We start from the raw sequence: 20,175 nt of genomic DNA, 5'->3' as shown, positions 1-20,175 counted from the left end.
TAATGGCAGCAGCTTTGGAGTACAGGAAAGAGCATTGGACTTGGAGTCAGAAGACTTGGATCTGAGTCCCGACTCTGCCACTCAATAGCCATGTGGTTTTAGAAGAGTCATTTAGCCTCTCTGGGCCTCCACGTTTTTGTATGAAATACTGCACATAACTAACCTTAATAAATTGTGATTGGAGATAACAGATGGGAAAATGCTTTCTAAAATTTTGTAAAGTGCTATGAAAATTTAAGAAATCATAAATAGTACTACATTTCTTTAAAGTGGCAAATAGTCTTCTGCAGGACTATAGTTTCCAGAAATCTGGCTGGTAACTAGAATTAAAGATGTATTAATATAAAACAAGTATAAAATAGACTCTTTCCTACCTTCGGAGGGAAATTGCTCGTCGCAGTCTTTCAAAACGAACTAAATGTTCTCTCAATCGTTGTTCCTTCATCTTTTCAAAAGGCAAAATCTCTTTCCTTCTGTAGTCTTTGTCCCTTTTTTTATCTAGGCTAGCTCTCTCCTTTTCCTTGCTTCTTCCATGAATCTATCAGGGGGGAAAAAAAAGAGGATTAAAAGTTAAAATTATATTGGGTTTTATTTTTAAAGTTCAACAGATCAATTAAAAAGTTCAAATGCTTGAGTAACATTTTTTCTTAGGTTTTCTAGCATGAACATATACAAAAATGGTTACACAATTATCTTCTTTGGTAAACAACTGAAAGAGTATATAACATCCTCTCAAAGACTTACTTTTTCATATCTTCCTCTTCTTGATGGCCTACAATGATCTCCCTTAGTTTTGTCTAATATTACCATGTGTCCTGGACTCTTTGAACCTAAAAAGAGAAAAAAATATACAGGTAAACAAACATCTAAAAAATATTTTGTTGAAAAGAACATATACACGTAAAAAATGCTGAATTCTTATTCAGATATTCACAAGCCAATACATGAAATAAAAAAGTTTCTTATTCTGAGAAATTAAATGGGAGATTTTTAAATAGTTCAACCTGCTAACATAAATAATTTCAATGAAACTAAAAGATCCTAACTCAATATTATAAATCAATGATCATTTTAAGACAGCTTAGATTTTTTTTTGCTACATCCCTAGCCCAAATCAGCTCAAATAGTTAAAGAGAAGACAGTCCTACTAAAACTTCTTCTCTACCACAGACACCTAACAACAAAGCTTAAATATTCACCTGGATTTGTAATCTCAGGTTTTCCCTTCCACTGTAAAAAGTAAGTAGTAGAATGCATTAGAAAGGGATTGAGAAGAAATATACATAGCATACTTATTCGCTTCTTTTCTTCACTTTTTTTAATCGATTCTGAAGTTTGGCCACTTCCTCCATTATCATTCTTCTCATCTTTACCTTCTATTTTCTTAGCATCCTTGCTTTCTTTTTTTTCAGATTTTTCAGATGACCTTTTCTCTTCTTTTTTGACAGAGGCTTGTATCCTGACCATATCACCCCAGACAAGAAAACAGAATGAGGACTACTTCATTAATGTACCAAAAAGTCTATCTGTATAATATTAAAAACAAAACAAAACAAAACGTAACCTAGCACTAAATAAAACTATTATGGTTTGGATATGAGGTGTCCCCCAAAATCTCCTGTGCTAGTGCAGGAATTTATAGATGAAATGATTGGATTGTGAGAGGTAGAACCTAATCAGTCCATTCTTGTTTGAATGGAATGATTGGATGTTAACTGTAGGCAGATGGGACATAGTTGGAGGTGGCAGGTCATTGGGTTGTACCCTGTAAAAGTGTATTTTCCCTGTTATCCCTTCCCTCTCTCTACTTCCTGACCCCTCCATTTGCTGAGCAGCTTTCCTCAGCTGGGGCCTTCCTTCATGATGTGCTGTCTTGCCTTAGGCACAGAGTAACGGAGTCAGGCACCTCCAAAATGAGACCTCTGAAACCGTAAGCCCCAAATAAACATTCTTCTCAGGTATTTGGTCACAGTGAGAACCACTTCATTAATGTACCAAAAAAGTCTGCTTAACAAAACAAAACAAAATAAACCTGAAGTCAGCACCAAATAAAATAAATAAATCCTTACTTGCTACTTCTATCACTCATATTTTTTTTATCTCCAGAACTTCTTGAACTACTCTTTTCATCATTTTCTTTCTTCATTTCTTTCTTAGAAGGATCACCTTTTACCTGAAAGGTTTAAACCAGAAAAAAAATAAATCTTTAAATTTTAAAGTTACATTACGATTATAAAAAGTGTGTTGATAGCAGAAAACTTGGAAAACACAGAAAATTATTTTTATAAAAAAGTAAATTAAAAAGTGAATGCAGGGTCTGGGGTTGTGGCTCAGTGGTAGAGTGCTTGCTTAGCACGTGTGAGGCACTGGGTTCGATTCTCAACACCGCATATAAACAAATGAATAAAATAAAGGTTTATCAACATCTAAAAAATATAATTTTTAAAAAAAGTGAATGCATAAAAATAAAACTCACTCTGATAGTACTTCCTGCCCTTATCATCCTTAAATTGAAAATTACAGATTGATTATCTCTTCTGAAATGCTCAGGACCAAAATGTTCCATGTCTGAATTTTGGAATATGTACACAGGCTTTACCATTTGAGCATACTAATTCTGAAACTCTAAAAAATAAACAATGCTCTGAAGTTTGAAGCAGTTTAAAGAGTTCCTTCAGATTTTGGATTTCCAGATTTGTGATTTTCAACCAGCCTTTGTCATTGAATTAATCTCCTTCTTATGAACAATTAGGCAAACTTACTTTTTCAACTGAAATCAGCTGACCATGCAGCTCAGTGCGATGAAGATGTGCAATACATCTGGCCACCTCTGTGCTTGATGACATAGTTACAATGCCATAGCATTTTGCCCCAGGACTTCGAGCATTTGTAACTACCTTTGCACTAAGAACCTATAAAATGAGATTATACTTTAGTAAGTTTTATAATTTAACAACTAATTACACATTTCAAAATAGATAAAACTTCAGAACTGAGACTATTCAAATTAAAGGATATAGTGAAGATATTAATTCAAGACAAATTCTGTATATGTGCCATTCTGTTTCAAGTTCTTATGATCAATATCTGCCTTATCAATATGAACTTAGTGCTCACGGGAAGGTAAGTGTTAAAAAGCAATTTAAACTACTTTTTAAATTTATTTATTTACCTATTCTCCCACCCCAAAATGTACCCCCAAACAACTAGTCATATCAACAAAGTAATGATATGATTCACAAAAGCAAAGTGACCAGATACGTTTCGAGATTATAGACAAATGTTAACACTTTCCTATGAGTCACTTTGTATTTCAAAAATGAATAAAGAACCAGTCACTTGTTTAAAAAAAAAAAAAAAAAAAAAAGCAAGACTTAAAAATATATCCTTGGGCTGGGGTTGTGGCTAAGTAATAGAGTGCTTGCCTAGCATGTATGAGGCACTGGGTTCAATTCTTAGCACCACATATAAACAAATAAAGGTTCATTGACTACTAAATTAAAAAAAAAAAAAATCCTAAAAATATATACCCCCAAATTTAAAAAACAACACCTATATAATTTCAAAATATTAATTAATACAAAAATGACAAATACTTTCAATTCTATAGAATGGATAGTTAAAAGAGACAAAGCAGGTATGGATGAGTGAGAAGAAAAGTGAAAACAATAATTCAGTGCTGGGCAAGGAGGAACAAAGACACAATGCCAGGAAGAGGTAAACAGTTAATTTAAGAGGTTTTACCGTATGGGTGGCAAGTAACTATCAGGTTTTATTGTCCCACAACAATTTAAATTTAAGTCCAAGGTCCTATTATCAAATAGATATATCCTTATATAGGTTTAGTCCTAACAAATACCAACATTAAAATATTGCTTTTGCCTAACAATACATTACTGAAAATAGAAATATATACCACAGTTGATTAAGGTACTACAATCCTCAGTGTGCTAAATCTAATACCTCAAAAACCTCATTTGCTCAGGTTACTCTCTAATGCTGAAGAAAAAAGCCCTCCTAAAGTCAACAGGACAGGTTTTTGCAATATTCATTAATGGCTATATACCAATACTGGCTATTCATTTAATAAATATTCAAACCCTATCATATACAAAGTACAGTAGATAAGGCTCCTGCCCTCAAAGAAACACTGATGTAAGTGAAACACTTAATGTAAGGAAAAAAGTACTTTGTGCCTTAAGAGATACACACTGCAGTCCAATGCCACAGGAATACATTGACTCTTCTTTAACCAGTACTTCTTTTTAGTTTTCCCCTTAAATGCCAGAGAAACATTTCCTATCGAATGAGCCATAGTAAGACACCCCTCCCCGACTCTGAACACTCCACACTCTTCCTTCCTCACACTCAGAACAACTTTTGATTATTTAAACACACACACACACACACACACACACACACACACACACACACGAAAATCCCTAGAAATATATATCCAGTTTTACATTTTTCCGTATCACTGGAATGGAATCTCTGTAACACAAATCATATTTGGGGTTTTCCTCATCAAAATACATAACTCCTATTACCTAATACCAGCCTGGTTACATTTGCAAGATGACCAAATTAACCTCAGCAACGTGCTAGATCCCATGCTAAATAAAGTACTAGAAAAAATCATGACGAATAAAACTCAGTCCTAGGCTCAAGCAGGTTTAAGCTTTGGAAAATAAAGACCATCAGGGCTCAAAGTGAGATAAGACACCATTCAACCCTTTACCCCAATCTATCATTACCTCAGTATTCAATAATTATACTTGTAACCATCCAAAGAGATACAAAAATGACAACACATTTATACAATATTGTTTTGAATATAATCTGTTTCAACTGCAGATACTAGAAAGATGGATAAGAAGGTAAAAAGAATGTACCTTTCCATATTTGCCAAAGAGGTTCTTCAAATCAGCAGCTTTGGTATTAGAAGAAAGTCCACTAACCCAGATATTTTTAGTTGAGCTTCCACTGCTACCACTAGTACTACTTGTACTTCCTAGAATAGATTTAATATCAGATGTTTAAGTATCTTACTCAGAATTTTTTTTTCAAAAATTAAAAGGGCCATGTTCTTTCAAAGTATCAAATCCTTTCATTTCAATTGATAATATGATCATACTATATGCAAAATCCTATGAATCTGCTAGTATTACAATCAAACAGAATAACTTATAACATAATTAGTAAGCAAAGAAATATTATTTGTACACTTCCTATAATATGAATGTTAAGTCAAAGTGGGTGAAAATCGAATGTGTGTCTTGGACCTTTTCTGTTCAGTTTTAATAATTTAAACACTATTACTGCACTGAACAAGACAAACAATAAACAGTCATCTGGAATGAACAGACTGCTTAATTCCTTATCTGTTGGGGGCTTTATATTTTGAGAAATTGTAGTGGAAGAGGGATAAGTCAGAGCAAAGGGTAAAGTGTTTTCAAGTATCTAAATGGTTAATAACAAAGCCTAAGACTAACTAACCAATTCATCACCTTCATAGTCTTTTAGAAAAAGGATAAGAGAAAATGGAAATTATATACAGTTAGATAATACTGGATCCATGATTCATGATTCATACATACACATTATATATGAGAATACAAGCCCAGTCAATCACCCTTTAATGCTTTTCTTCAAACATGCCACAATAAAACAATTTTTATAATTCCATGCTACTATATGTAGAAAGAGTAAATTTTTCAATACATGACACAGGCAGCTGAAAAACTACTCAGTGTCCACTTATAGGGAGAGAGACAATGTATTGATTCAAATATTTTAAATATTAATGGCTTATGCTTTTCTAATTTTAAGAATAACATTCATCAAAGAATCTATTTTATCTTATGAAAGGTTAGAAGTTTGTGTATCTTTTTTGTTACTAGTAACATTTTGGGTCACATATCTTATTACAAAAAAAGAAAAGAAAAAGAAAATAACAGGAAAAATAAAAAGCACTACTTAACCAAGAATCAAGTTTCTACATTTAAAGGATAATTTTATGAACTTTTTGTATCTTATTCATTAACCTAAACTATAAGAAATGTGAGTATTCCAACTGTCAATTAGTGAATCAAATCACTATAATTTCTAACTGTTAAAATATACTAACAAAATGCACTAAATAAACCATAAAGGAGGCATACGTTCCTCCTTTAGACACTAAAGAGGTATTTTAGGACTCTGTATTATCTAAATGGTAGATTTACTCTAAAATACTTTTATTAGAAAACAAACATTTTTCAAGTAGACACAGCATTATGTACAAGATGATTTTTTTGTATGTATTATTTACAAATAATATGTATTATTTGTAGCTTGTGACCATGAGATAACCAGTGATTTTCCAAAACAAAAAGCAATCAAATATTACACCTTGAAACTTAAAAGACTTTTTTTAAAAAATTATTTTTCCACAAAGTAAGCCAAGTTAGGAAGTAAATTCTAAAGCATTAAAATCATGTAAGCAGGTAATATTCATAGACGTATGCTCTGATTTAAAGAATGAAGAAAGTAAAACCAAAGGGTAGAGACTAATTATCTTTTAAATACTTGACTCCATGAATTCACACAAATAATATTTATTATTTACATTTCCTCCTCAAGAGAATGGGAAAACGAATGTGGTCCATGTACAGTGGTTACAAATGACTGCAACTAAAGATAAAATACTTCTGAAATTATAAGCATGAAATATCTATTAATGTTCAATACAATTGCTTAGAATACAATCGATAAATTTCCCTAGCAAATGGTTTTTTAACATACTCATACCAATTTACACAGTAATTAAATAATAATACTTTATTCATAGTTACACAAAGGCAAAATTTTTAGTTAATAAAAATGATAAGAACTGAATGTCAAAGAAAATAACAGACAACTATTACTTTTTAGTGAAAGTATGCAATGCTATCACTGAAATAGGAAAAAATCCATTACCTTTGTCATCTTTAGATGATGTCTTGCTGTCTTTAGATTCCTTTGAAGAGCTAAAGAGGCAAATCATCAGAAGAAAATTGAAAACAAAAAACAAAAACAAAACAAAATCCGAGCAGTTTGATATTGACTATATTGCAAACTAGTGCTATTCATACAAATTAACAGTTCCAAAAGCCTAGAATAGGTTATTTGAACAAATGACTCCCTTAGGATTCTTGCACTGATTTTCCCCAAGATGCCTGAAGATCTAGATTTTCTGATAATTCTATTCAGTGGATATATGGCCATCTTCTCCAGATTTCAGGACTGGGACTTGACTTCATTTTGTGTTCTTAGAACTGATAGTTGTTCATTAACCATCATCACAAGGATTTTTAAAAATAAAACACAAAAAAATTGTCAATTTGAAAAACAAAAACAAAAACAAAAACAACCAAAAAACCAAATATATGCTGACAATTCGACAATGCAATCAGTAGGACACACTGCATATTATGAAGGTCTTGAATTTTTTTTAAAAGTAACTTATGACGGTCAAAAATATTATAGGCAGGATCATAAGATACTAATTACTGTACATGGTCTTGAAGCCACCCCCTTAATGTAGAGTGATCTTATTGAATGCTGGAATTCAGTATCGTAAAGAACTGACATAGAAAAACAAACCTCTTTGCTTGACCAGAGGCCCCAGTAGACGAGGGCCCTTTCTTCAAAGTATCCTTTTCTTTTTCTCCAGATTCTGCTTTCTTAGAACTTTCTCTGGCTTCCTTCTCGACAGGATCACCCTTCACGCAGTCTTCCTTCTTACCATCTTTATGGTTCGCATTCATCTCATAATCCTTGGTTTCCTTCTCCGGGCTCTGTGCAATGGCGTCCTGCCCATCTTTTGGCTTACTTGCTTCAGAATCTGTAATTTTCACATTTTTACCTGTTTCTAGGAGGTCATCACCATCAAAATCCAGAGTGATGGCATCTTCAGCCTGGATTGTGACCGAGATGTTGTCATCCTCAGCTTCTTTCACAGTCGCATTAGCTTCCATCTCTTCATGAGCTGTGTGATCAGCCTCAGCTAGGTTCCCTTCTGAAGGAAGAGGTTTAGATACTTCTTGTGTACCATCACCAGAACCTGCTATATCTAAGAGGATTTAACAGGAATAAATATGGCAAAACAAGAAGTTTAAACAATTTCATATTCATAAGCTAGAATAGGACCTAGAAAATATAAAGCCAGTTATTAGCACTGATGGAAGGTTAGGGAGAAAAAAAAACACAAGGGTATTAACTAACATAAACAATCCTTTACCCAGGATCACTTATTCTTCACGGAAAAAATGATCTCTACATACAAACATCAAACAACAATAGTGAGAAAATGTTCCATCCTGAAGATACCAGTTCTTCATTTCTGGTTAGAAGTTAATGACATGTGGAAGATTTTTTTTTTTTCCCCCTCCATGGGATAGTGACAAATGTGTAGATTTGTTTTTCAGTGTTCAAATCATCTTGGGATTTAACCCTCTGACCTTCAGAATTCCACAGTGACTTCTTGGAAGGTCACAGTCTGAGGATATCAGTCTTCAAAGTGTTTCAGGGCCCCATCTTTTTCATTCTTCAATTCCTGGTAGTCCAGAATCGAATGGAAAACTGCTACGGAGGGCTCCGATGATGCTCCTGCTTCATAACGTCCAGGAAATTGGTTATTTCCAGTCTTCATCCTGTCCAGCCAGTCCGCAATTACCATTTTTCAAAGATGTCTTGCATTCCCGAAAAACAGAAAGGCCTCAGGCATGTGTGATGTGATTTTCAGTCAGTAGCTTGATTTATTCATCATTACTTCTAGGCTGTTTATTCTGCCTTCCTTAGAAGCCTGCTCCATGTCCTTTCTAGTCCAAAGTAGGATCCTTTGTGACTTCTGTCCAAGAATTCAACCTCATATTGATCACAAGAATTGCTACTGATGTCCCTGTGATTGTATTGGATGATATAGCTCTCCTAAACTACTAAAACTATTGAAATACTATATGAAAATTTCTTTAAACAACAAACACAAAGTCAGTTTCCCGGTCACTCACCATTTTTAGAACTAGTTGCAAAATTCATTATGAGTTATATACCAGGACTCCAATAAGCACATATGAGTTACTGCAGTGTTGGTCTTAAGGACACAATCAACTTACCGTATGGTATGGTAGAAGTTATCTTTAAAATAAAGTACAAAATGGCATAGTTCACTTACAGTAACTGATATGTACTATTAAGATAGAACATATCTTAAGTGGTCAAAAGAAAATTAAAATCAATTGAAAACTTAAATTAAGACGCTAACTTAATTCACTAAATTGGTAAATTTAAAAATAAACTCATTTTAAAACTAAGATTTCATATAATAATACTGTTTTATGTAATTTACTTTTCTAAATGTTAGCAATTTTTACACTCTACTTAGCATCAAACATACCTTTCTCATTTTCTTCTTCCTCACCATCCTGAAATTTAAAGAATAATCGAATGTAAAATGAATTTATATAAAACTAGATTTTAATAAGAACACAAAAATCAGTTAAGTTAAACTGGTGGATAATTTAATAACATTAATGAGGGATAGGTATCACTAACAAAAAAATATAATATTCCAATCAGAACCAGGGCCCATTTAGAGCGATGTAGCACAAGCTTGGTATATGCAATTTTAGAAAAGAAAAGGGAAATCTGTCAAAAATTACATCAACAAACAGGGAATATTTAGTTTCATTATTCAAAGTAAGTTCATGTAATCTAAATATTACTCATATCAAAGAACTGCCAATAAAAAGACTGACCTGATTATTTTATGTCACTCAGTTCACAGGTACTCAGTGCATATTATTCAAAACAGTACTAGAAAGCACAACCTGTAGATATATTCTTTCAAGGGCTTGAATACACATTAATAAAACAAAACAAATAAAAACACTCCCTCATTAAGCATTTCAGACATAAGAAGGATGACTGAGTAGTAGACAGTTTCATACTACTCATTTTATTATTTAAAAATAAATTCATAACTGTTTTTTTTTATTCTATTAAGAAAATATTGCAAAAATCACTGAAGTGATCCACAGAGATACAATCAACATTTCCCAAAAAATAAGACCATAAAGAAAAGTAAAAGTAATATGCATTACAATCTCAAATGAAAAGAATTTTAAGGATTTTTTTTTGAGGGAGTACTGGGTATTTTTTATTTCGAGACAGGGTCTCATTAAGTTGCTTAAGGCCTTGATAAGTTGCTTAGGCTGCCTTGAACTTGCAATCCTCCTGTCTCAGCCTCCCGAGCTGCTGGGATTATAGGCATGTGCCACCAGCATCCACCATCAGGAATGTCTTGATTTTTATTTATAACTCTTAAAATTAAGCTGAGTAGAAAGAAGTAGATTGTTGTAGGCCAGGTAATATGCTACCATGTTCAAAGCCTTAAAGCAGTGGTTCTCAAATTTCAGCACATAATGGAACCCTATAAGGCTAATTAAAACAGACTCTGGGCACCTACCCCAGTATTTCTGTTTCAAAAAGTAAAAGCAGGGTTTGAGAATGTACATTTCTAACAAGCTCCCAAGCAATGTTAATGCTGCTGGTCCAGAAAGAATACTCTGAGACGAATACTGTCTTAAAATGACAGCTTCTTGGAGAAAAACTTAAACCAAAAACTTAAACTAAATTACCATATAAATGTCCAGATCAAGGAATGAGTCATTATTTTATATATTCAAGAAACATGAAGAAAACTAAAAATACTTCAACCCCACACCACAAGTGTAGGAAGTAAAAATAGGCCAGAACAAAGAAATCATTAATTGTTAGAAAAGTAAATCCCATTATTACATAATTATAGTATATTTCATTATAAGAATTTCCTTTCTTTCTTTTTTTGGTACCACAGATTAAACCCAGGGTGCTTAACCATTAAGACACATCCCCAGCAATTTTTCTTTTGAGTGCAGAGCACCAGGGATTGATTTCAGAGGAATCTGACCACTAAGCCACATCCCCAGCCCCATTTTGTAATTTATATAGGGTCTTACTGAGTTGCTTAGGGCCTCACTTTTGCTGAGGCTGGCTTTGAATTCATGATTCTCTTGAATTCTGAGCCTCTTGAGCCATTGGGATTATAGGCATTTACTACCACGCCCAGCCTTCTCCAGCTCTTTTTATTTTTATTTTCTGAGAGGTTCTTGCTAAATTGCTGACATTGGCATTGAATTCGCCATCCTCCTGCCTCAATCTCTCAAGTTGCTGGGATTACAGGCGTACATGACCACGTCCAGCAGAATTTCTTAATAAAAATCTATATATGAATTTACTTTCAATTATATCTCTAATCTGCAACATTTTTAATGTATTTTTTAGTTGTTGAAGGACCTTTATTTTATTCATTTATTTATATGCGGTGCTTAGAACTGAACCCAGTACCTCACCCATGCCAGGCAAGTGCTCTACCACTAAGCCACAACCCCAGCCTCTCTAATCTGCAATATTGGAAAGGAAAAGAAAACACTTTTATTTGGGTGAAGTGATAGGCAGTGGCAGCAAGAAAAAGATGAATTGGACAAATATTTTCTTTCAAACTCTTTTTTAACACAGTAATGGGGATTGGACCCTGGGCCTCTCACATGCTAGGCAAGTATTCTACCACTGAGTTACATACTCAACCCCTTTTATTTTGAGACAAAGTCTTGCTAAATTGCCAAGGCTGGCTTCAGCCTTAGCCTCCCTAGTAGCTGGGATTACAGACTTGAGTCACAGCACCCAGCTCAAACTCTTTTAGTTATCTCATTTTTTTTTCAGGGAGTGGGAGTGGGGGGCGAGGGGTATTACTGGGGAGTAAACTCCTCAAGGGCACCAACCACTGAACCACATCCGTGGTCCTATTTTGTATTTTATTTAGAGACAGGATCTCACTGAGTTGCTTAGTGCCTTGCTTTTGCTGAGGCTGGCTTTGAACTCACAATCCTCCTGCCTCAGTCTCCTGAGCCGCTGGGATTATAGGTGTGCGCCACTGAACCCAGCCTCTAATTTATCTTGAAAGAGCGCAAATACACTGAGACACCTTAATGTTTATTTGAAAGTAGAACAAATGAACTTAAAGAATGCAACTTGACTCTCCTTTATTTACCTGTGATGTCAACAGCACACCTCTTCTGCATTATTAATTAATTAATTAATTAGTGGTACTGGGGACTGAACCATGCATACTAGGCAAGCACTCTACTACTGAAAAACATCCCCAGCCCTGCATTATTCTTTTAGAGCTGTATCACTGATTAGGTTCAACAAAAGGATGACCAAATTATTTGCTAATATTTGAAAGAATAAAAACTTAAAATACTATGATGTAAAAAACAAAATTCTTCCTGTAGTTCCTGCCAATTAAAAAATGTTATTTCTAGTTGCTAAAGTAACTGGTAAAGTCTGGCTTACTTTGCTGAAGAATTTTTAGATATTTATCTTAATAACTCAACATATCTTCTGTAGGATCTCATAACTTCAGTTTCTCTATACAATGGTTATATAAGCCTTATTACAAATTCTTAATGTCTGTAAGAAAAGGGCCTAACGGAGCCGTCAGGAAACAAAACTAACTACAATGGAGATGAGGCACAAAAACAACTGATGTTAGTACAAAAGATGAACCACAGATGTTAAGTACATATTCATTTTATTGTGTAGTACAGTAAGCACAGCACTACTAAGGTTAAGCAAAAATTCTAAATAAGCTCCAAATTCCTTGTAATAAGGAAACAAACCAAGAAATAAAATGGGAAATTTTTCCTCTTTAAATGATATAATATGCTATGCTGAAAGATTTAATGCAAAGCTCTTCTAACTTTTATTTCATCCTGCAGCAGCAATGACTACTAAGAGACAAAAGGCAATACTAAAACTTATTTTTCAGTTATCAAGTATTTACTGTGTACCCATTATACTACCTCCTCCTAGATACAGGGTGATATATGTGCTATATATGTGATATAAGTCCAGGTACATATATTTGCTATAAGTACATATGTATTTATGTGCTAAGATGATTCTCCTTCTTCTGACTTGTATTCAAATTGACTGAATAAACCTTTAAAATAACCTTAAATCAGTAACTGTCTGCCATGTATTTAGCTATATGCTAAACATTATGAGAAATACAAAATGCTTGGAATATCATAAGCAATAAATATTTGTTGATATGAATTACTGACTATATGTAGTACAAGATACTGATGTTTTTAAAGGGTTTAACTTCAACATTAAGTACATATAATAGAACATTGACTAGTGAGGGGTTTATTTAGTGACAAGAATACCCAAAGACTAGGCATTATGAGTCATAGGTGCTTATTCTATCACTATTTAACTAAAACAGTTTTACTTTGTGTTATATCATCCATCTAGACAAATTTAACTGTAAAAAAATAGCAATCACATGTGATACAAGATGTATCAAGAATTAAGATGGATGGAAAAAATTCTCTGTGTATAGTAAAGCACAACATAGGAGAGATAGACATTAGAGAAAACTTTATGAAGATAAAGGACAGTCTGGCTTTGAAAGGCATATTGATGTCATTTGACCAAAAAAAAAAAAAAAGTTTTACTTCAGGTAAGTGAAACATTAGGTAGGGCCAAAGGCAAATAGGAAAAGAGATACACATATTGTGATCATTGAAGACTGAAGAGGTTTTTAAGTCAACATCAAACTTCTAAGAATTAAAGTACAAGCAAGCAAAAACATCTTAAAAGAAAAATGTTCAGAAAATTCTCAAGTAATTGATACCTTCCAAACTAGTAAAACAATACTATAAATAAGTACTAATTGCGAATGCTCTATGTGCCAGGATCTAGGATTAATCCTTACACCAATCTAGCAAGGTAAAATTTAAAAGTTTTACTTTATAGACATAGAAATTGACTAAGAGAACTGGTCCAAAGTCACAAAATTAAACTAATAGATGTAGAATCTGAACCAAAGTCTACTAAGCACTGCACCTAGAAGTTAAAGCCTAAGATTTAAGTTTCAAAGTCAAAGCCTGAGAACTAGTTGTAAACAGAGATATCCCTATACAGAACCACTATTTATTTATATTTTTAAAGCAAATAATATAAAAATAAATCATGAAGTTTTAAAAAGTTACTAATAAGGGGACAATAAGGAATCATATGAAGCAGACTACCCCCCCCCCCAATTTTCTGGGCATTGAACCAGGGGCGCTTTATCACTGAGCTATAGCCTCAGCCTTATTTATTTATTTATTTAGAAACAAAGTTGCACTAAGTTGATGAGGCTGGCCTCAAACTTATGATCCTCCTGTCTCAGCCTACAGAGTCACTGAGATAAGAGGCATGCACTGCTGTGATCATCTAGGAGACTTTTTAAAAATATTGTCTCATGATTTTGACTTTATAGCTTTTGCCTAAAACACATTAATCTGTTCATCCCTAGTGGGGTACATCATTATGACAAATATAACTTAGAAAAAAATCCTTAAATTATGTTCAGTAATTTGGTGGTGGTTTTATCATTCTAAGACTGTTGTTCCTGGGTGTACTACGAGATGCAGGAAATGATTAACTTGGAAGTACCCATATGAACTAAAAATTGATGTTATTTTAAAAGTAAACACAAATGAAAATGGACAAAACCCAACACATTCCATTGCTCTATACATTCAAAAAGCCTAGAAACAATGATCAACTCAGTAAAAATGGACACCTCTAATAACGAGATTGTTGTCCTGAAATACCATTACGGCTAAAAGGAAGAATTGGCTACCTGTAGGTCTGGAGGAGGAAATGGAACATCTTTACATAATATCAGAAAATAAGAATCAAACTACAAAAATCATGTTGAAAGGACTCAAGAGCCAACTTGAAGAGGCTATCACACCATTAAGATGGAACACTTTGAACATTATGAAGGATAATAATGGCAATAGACATCAACTTAGAAGGACATTAATTATACATCAATTATATTCAATTCTTGAGTTCAAAATGAAGGGGAAAAAAGAAAAAATTCAAAACTCACTGGTCACTGTTCATTATTCTGAAAATTGTTAAGTAAAAGGAAAGAATCAAGACATATATCCTAGCTTTCCTTTACAAATTATACTTCTGGGTAACCAAACAGACTAGGGGGTAGTTTTTCTTTCTAGAAATATTCCAGCTAATAGATAAAGAAATGATGGCATTAACACATTACCATTTTGTAATCCTTAATGAGATATGGATCAATAATGACTGATATCATCATCACAAAGATACAACCAGATATTATGTGTTTCTAAAGAATATAATACTACTTATAAAATAGTTATTTTTTTAAACAGGAACAGACAAAATTTGATAAAGTCTTAGATCTTACCAATTTACAGTACAACTAAACCACACTAGATTCCTGTTTTTAGAAATATTTTTATTAAAACACAGTCAAGCCCACTATTTACATACTGCCTATGGCTGTTTTCATGCTACAATAGCAGAGTTGAATAGTTGTGACAGAGATCATTTGGCCCACAAGGCTAACATATTTACTATCTGGTCCTTAGAAAAACTGTGAACCTCTACTCTAAAGGATAAACAGATAAATTTTATCAGTAAAATAGTGGAAAGAAATAAAATGGAGAGAAAAACTAAAGATTAAAATGCATAGATCTTATTTATATTTGGAAGAGAGCATGGCTGATTGAATGTTTAAATACTAACGTATATTTAATGGTCTAAATAAACATTTTTATATTAGGAATTATATAGAAAGGAAAGAGTTCTTTAGAGATACATACTGAACTTTTTCAAGGGATAATATATCTGTTTCAAAATACTGCACAAGGGGGAAAGCGAATAGAAGTATACAGGAAATAAGATTGACTATGAGTTGATAACAGCTGAAGCTGATAAATGGGTACTCTTCATGTAGCATCACATAATGCACATATTACTATATTCAGGAAGTGTGTGTAAAAGCATTAGATCATGGTGGAATCTAGATACATTCGCACGTTTCTTGATGTTCCACTATATATTGTTTATAACGAAGAAAAAGATTATTTTACTTGAAGAAAACTCAAAAGATGTAAGGTCCCTTTTTTTTTTTTGATACAATATAATGAAATCTTGTCCTCTGCAAAGAAATAATTACTCTTTCACTATCAGGATGGGATGGTAACAAGGCCATCTTTATCCTACAAAAATTTGTAGAAATTAGAAAATGGTACCCATTTCTTAAGATACTTTATATCCATTTGTTTAAAAAGTTTATAATCAATGGTCTACTATGTAAATGGGGATCCTTAGATATGATTCTATCACACAACGTGCAACCTGTATAACTGAAGAAATGGTGCTTAAATGGGAATTGACTAGTTGTCAAAAGAATATAAAGAGCTTAATTTCTCCTTTTTACAAATAAGTAATCTAGGAAGGGTTCTCCCCCAACTTGAAAGTTAATTTTTCTCATATATTATTATGCAGAATTGAACACATTTGTGGATAGGATGGATAACAGTCCTATTATTTCCCTCCTGAATATTCCAAACAAAGATATTTCTTCTTCTCTACTGCAATAAATACAGATAGTTAATACAGCCTCTGTGTATCTGGGGCTGTGTATAAAGGCAAGAGAACTGTATTAAAGAAGGCAATGACCAGAGGCAATGAGCTAAGCAGTCTGTGAATATGAACCCCTCTAAATACTAGTTACTAGTAAATACTACAGAGAAGAAATAATAGACCGGAACACTATTTTTTCTAAAGCATATAAACTTGGAAACTCTTGTTTAAATATACACAATGTATATTACATATAGCAAAACCAATTTTATCACACACTGAAGTACAACCATACACACAACCAAGTAAATGTCTAGCACAGAGAGTTTTAAAATCACTTACTTTAAGCTCATCCTAGGAATGGTAAATTAACAAAGCTTAAATAAGTTTAAAAAGGATATTGATATTTTATATAATTAGTTTTATACCAAAGTTACGGGGGTGGGGAGAAATCAAAAGGATTTCAAAAAGAACTTTTAAATTCGGAAATAACAGAAACCTCATAACTCCCAGTTACATTTGTGGCAAGAGAAATTTTAGCTACCAAGAATTTGTATATGCCACATAAATAACTATTAAATTGAATGCAGTATTTTTAATCAATTAAAGAATTAAGTAGTCGAAATAAGATTCTTTTTCCAAGCCCTTCCACCCACAATATCAAATTCATAGGACTAAATGTAAACTTACTTGGGCAGTTAGAAAGGTATCATCTTCACCTTCTTGAGCTTCAATTTCCTAAGTAAAAGGGTATACAATAGCTTTGCTTTACAAAACATCTGGGAAACATGAGAATTCTTTTATGTTTATACCTGATTATCATTTGCCTCATGTTCTGATACTGTGGGTACTAAGTCAATGTGTAAGATTCAGACTACATTTTTTTATACCAACATAAAAAATAAGTCACATTGCCACAGAATTAGTTAGAAAAATTTTGAGCCCTTATTCACTAGGCTAGGAAGAAAGGAAGTGTTTTAAGTATGACTATTAGTAGCAATGACTTCCCTAATCCATTGATTTTTCGTAAGATGAACTAATGTAACTTCAAAGCAGGAAAAAATGGCAATTTCAAATGAAAAGATCTGAAAAATTATCTGCTTTAAATTTCCCATTCTTGATATTAAACTAAAAAAATGCACATGAAATTAGCTTTTTTATACCTACTGAAATAGCAAAAAGTGTTGCGGGGTTGAGAAGAATCCACCACCAAATAATGTTGACAATATCAGAATGAATTGGTATACTCATTCATAGTGGCATGGGAAAAAAACTGAAAACTTAATGCCAAAATTACAGGAATAGCTATTAGACACACAGAAAGCAGTCTAATAAATTATGGTAGAACACATGGATTATGAAGTCATTATGATATGTTATGTGGAAGTAGAATATAGAATAAATAGCAACTTTATGGCATGATAACTATGTAAAAATTTATGTGCAATAAGCAAAAATTAAAAGATCACCTTAGGTGGTAGGATTCTGGTTAATTTGTAAGTAACTTAAAATTTCTTTCTTTCTTTTTTTTTAATTCTGAGACTTCCAAATTGAAGTAGAAAAAAATATATATTACTTAAAAATTTATTGGTGTCATATTTTAACAAAACTGGCTAAAGACCTGACTTTCGATGTCCTCTTTTTCTATATCTTCTATTGCTTCTGCCTCTATTAATTCATGAGCTCTCTTGTTTTCTTCTGCAGAAAGTAACTCCTTGGAATGCACACAGTCTTCTTCATTTTCACCAAATTCTTCAGAGTCCTTTAGTTCATCATTTCCGTCTTGTTCATGTGCCTCTTGATTCTCCAATTCACAGTCCTTTTAATGGTAAGAAAATTTGGTACAACTAGAAGCAAAGTAGTGTAGGCTATCCACCAAAAGTTTTTGGTAATTTACATCTCTAAATGTGTCAGTTTGATCATATTTTGATATTCCCAAAGTTAAAGCTCAGTAATTTTACCTTACATATTAACCATGTCTTTAGAAGTACAGGTCTAATATCAAGATCATTAAACAATAAATCTGAGAGATCACACTGAAATGCACACTAACTGAATTGCTACTAGAGATATCTAGGTTCCAGTTATTTAATATTTACAAGCCACATTCTAGAAGCACTCCAGAGATATGGCTTCAAAGGGTTGACTTAATTTCTCCATGTGTCACAGTCTGTTTTAATGTTAAAGTCCCTGGAAGTCTTATATATTGAAACAAAGCTTATTTCTGATTAATAATATGGCACTCCCAACTGTTCTATCAATGGCTCTTCCTGAAAAATACGCCAAAAAAAAAATATATATATATGTTTTGGAAGCTCTCTGTGCAACAATTCAAATTAGGTGGGCAGGGGGGTTAATATATATTGGAGTAGCTCTGTAAAGGAAGGTCTTTGTGCCCTTGAAGTTTATGTATTTTGGTAGAAACAAAAGTAGCCATTTGCTTACTTTCATCTTTAATTAACTGTAGAGAAAGGGTTGAAAACAATGAATATTTCTTCCTCCTTTCCTATTCTTACAGTAACTATCGATATGAGAAAAGGTTTCTGAGTTAAAAGGCAGAAAGGGCAGGGTAGGGGCAGGACTACTAATTACTCAAAGCTCAACTGCTGTGAGGGAACAAAAATTTCTTAGCAAGGAAGGTGTACATGGAGGAATATGACTGTTTGGGGATATGGACTGCTTAAGGAGCAGGGCTCTCTGATTTGACCAACCTCATCATAGAGTAGGGGAACACTGGAGGTTGAAATGGTTTAGAATATGAGGGGGGAAAAAAATCAAGGGAATTTAACAAGGGAACTTCAGGTATTCTGAAGTGGCAAATTTGACCAGTCTCCTCACTTATTTACAGAACCAATATATTTCTATACTATACTTAGGCAGTAGGTGATGTTTATTCACCATTATTATATAAATTTCAAAATTATCAACTCTGGGACACAAGAAAATAAATTCATTTAATTTCTGTCAAATGCATCACATATATGCTGGTTAATTTGTAACTTAAAATTGAAAAAAGTGAAACACCTCCAAAGTGAAAAAAGAAATACAAAGAAACTGAAGATATATTCAAATCAGATTTTTAAAAAGCTCTTTTGCTCTTGTAGGCATATGACCACTTTCATTTAATAACACAAAGGCATCCTTTATAGCACATATAAGAGGCAGTACAATTATTCTTCCAAACAAGTTATGTCTCCTTGTAACATTTCAAATGACTAACATTTTTATAAACTGAAGAAACTGAAAGACATTTGAAAATTAAAAGATTTTTTTTTTTTTTTACAAAATCACAATGTTTTTCCAGTGTAAGAATAATATTCGCTTAATCATACACTTACTAGTGAAGACAACTAAAGAAAAGAAAGAAAATTTGACCTAATGAAAGGTATACCACAAGGATAACAGAATACAGAATAGTTCTTAAGAGTTCAAACAAAAGCTGGTTATAGACATGCAATCATTAATTTAATGATCCCTGGGCAATACTTGCTTTCATGGTTAACTATTCAACCAAACACTTCTTTTTTTCCATGCCTCACCCCAAGGTAAAAGGAGCAAAAGTGTGGGCTGTGTGGTGTGTGTGTGGAGAGGGTAAGATAGAGAGCTGTGAGGTAGGAAAGACAGGTGTGTGAATGGATA

General features: G+C 33.0%; 1 protein-coding gene across 10 annotated transcripts in view; it reads right to left on the bottom strand.

The window, feature by feature from the left end:
• Nucleotides 1-20,175, bottom strand: part of Sltm (SAFB like transcription modulator) — a 60,894-nt gene that overhangs the window by 11,959 nt on the left and 28,760 nt on the right. For 2 of the 10 annotated variants that reach the window (XM_048792958.1, XM_015480605.2), the window contains 11 exons: nucleotides 18,158-18,355; nucleotides 17,227-17,274; nucleotides 9,419-9,446; nucleotides 7,627-8,095; nucleotides 6,961-7,010; nucleotides 4,896-5,014; nucleotides 2,763-2,912; nucleotides 2,070-2,173; nucleotides 1,293-1,459; nucleotides 745-830; nucleotides 375-538 (listed from right to left, as the gene is read on the bottom strand). In XM_048792958.1, coding sequence (XP_048648915.1) covers nucleotides 375-538; nucleotides 745-830; nucleotides 1,293-1,459; nucleotides 2,070-2,173; nucleotides 2,763-2,912; nucleotides 4,896-5,014; nucleotides 6,961-7,010; nucleotides 7,627-8,000 — 1,214 coding nt within the window. In that variant the 5' untranslated portion in view covers nucleotides 8,001-8,095; nucleotides 9,419-9,446; nucleotides 17,227-17,274; nucleotides 18,158-18,355. The remainder of the gene's footprint in view (nucleotides 1-374; nucleotides 539-744; nucleotides 831-1,292; nucleotides 1,460-2,069; nucleotides 2,174-2,762; nucleotides 2,913-4,895; nucleotides 5,015-6,960; nucleotides 7,011-7,626; nucleotides 8,096-9,418; nucleotides 9,447-17,226; nucleotides 17,275-18,157; nucleotides 18,356-20,175) is intronic. The other 8 variants (XM_048792950.1, XM_048792952.1, XM_048792951.1 and 5 more) reach the window with 8 other exon arrangements.

Source organism: Marmota marmota, unplaced genomic scaffold, assembly GCF_001458135.2.
Source record: "Marmota marmota marmota unplaced genomic scaffold, marMar, whole genome shotgun sequence".
NCBI lineage: Eukaryota > Metazoa > Chordata > Mammalia > Rodentia > Sciuridae > Marmota > Marmota marmota.
This window is presented reverse-complemented; position numbering and strand designations above follow the sequence as displayed.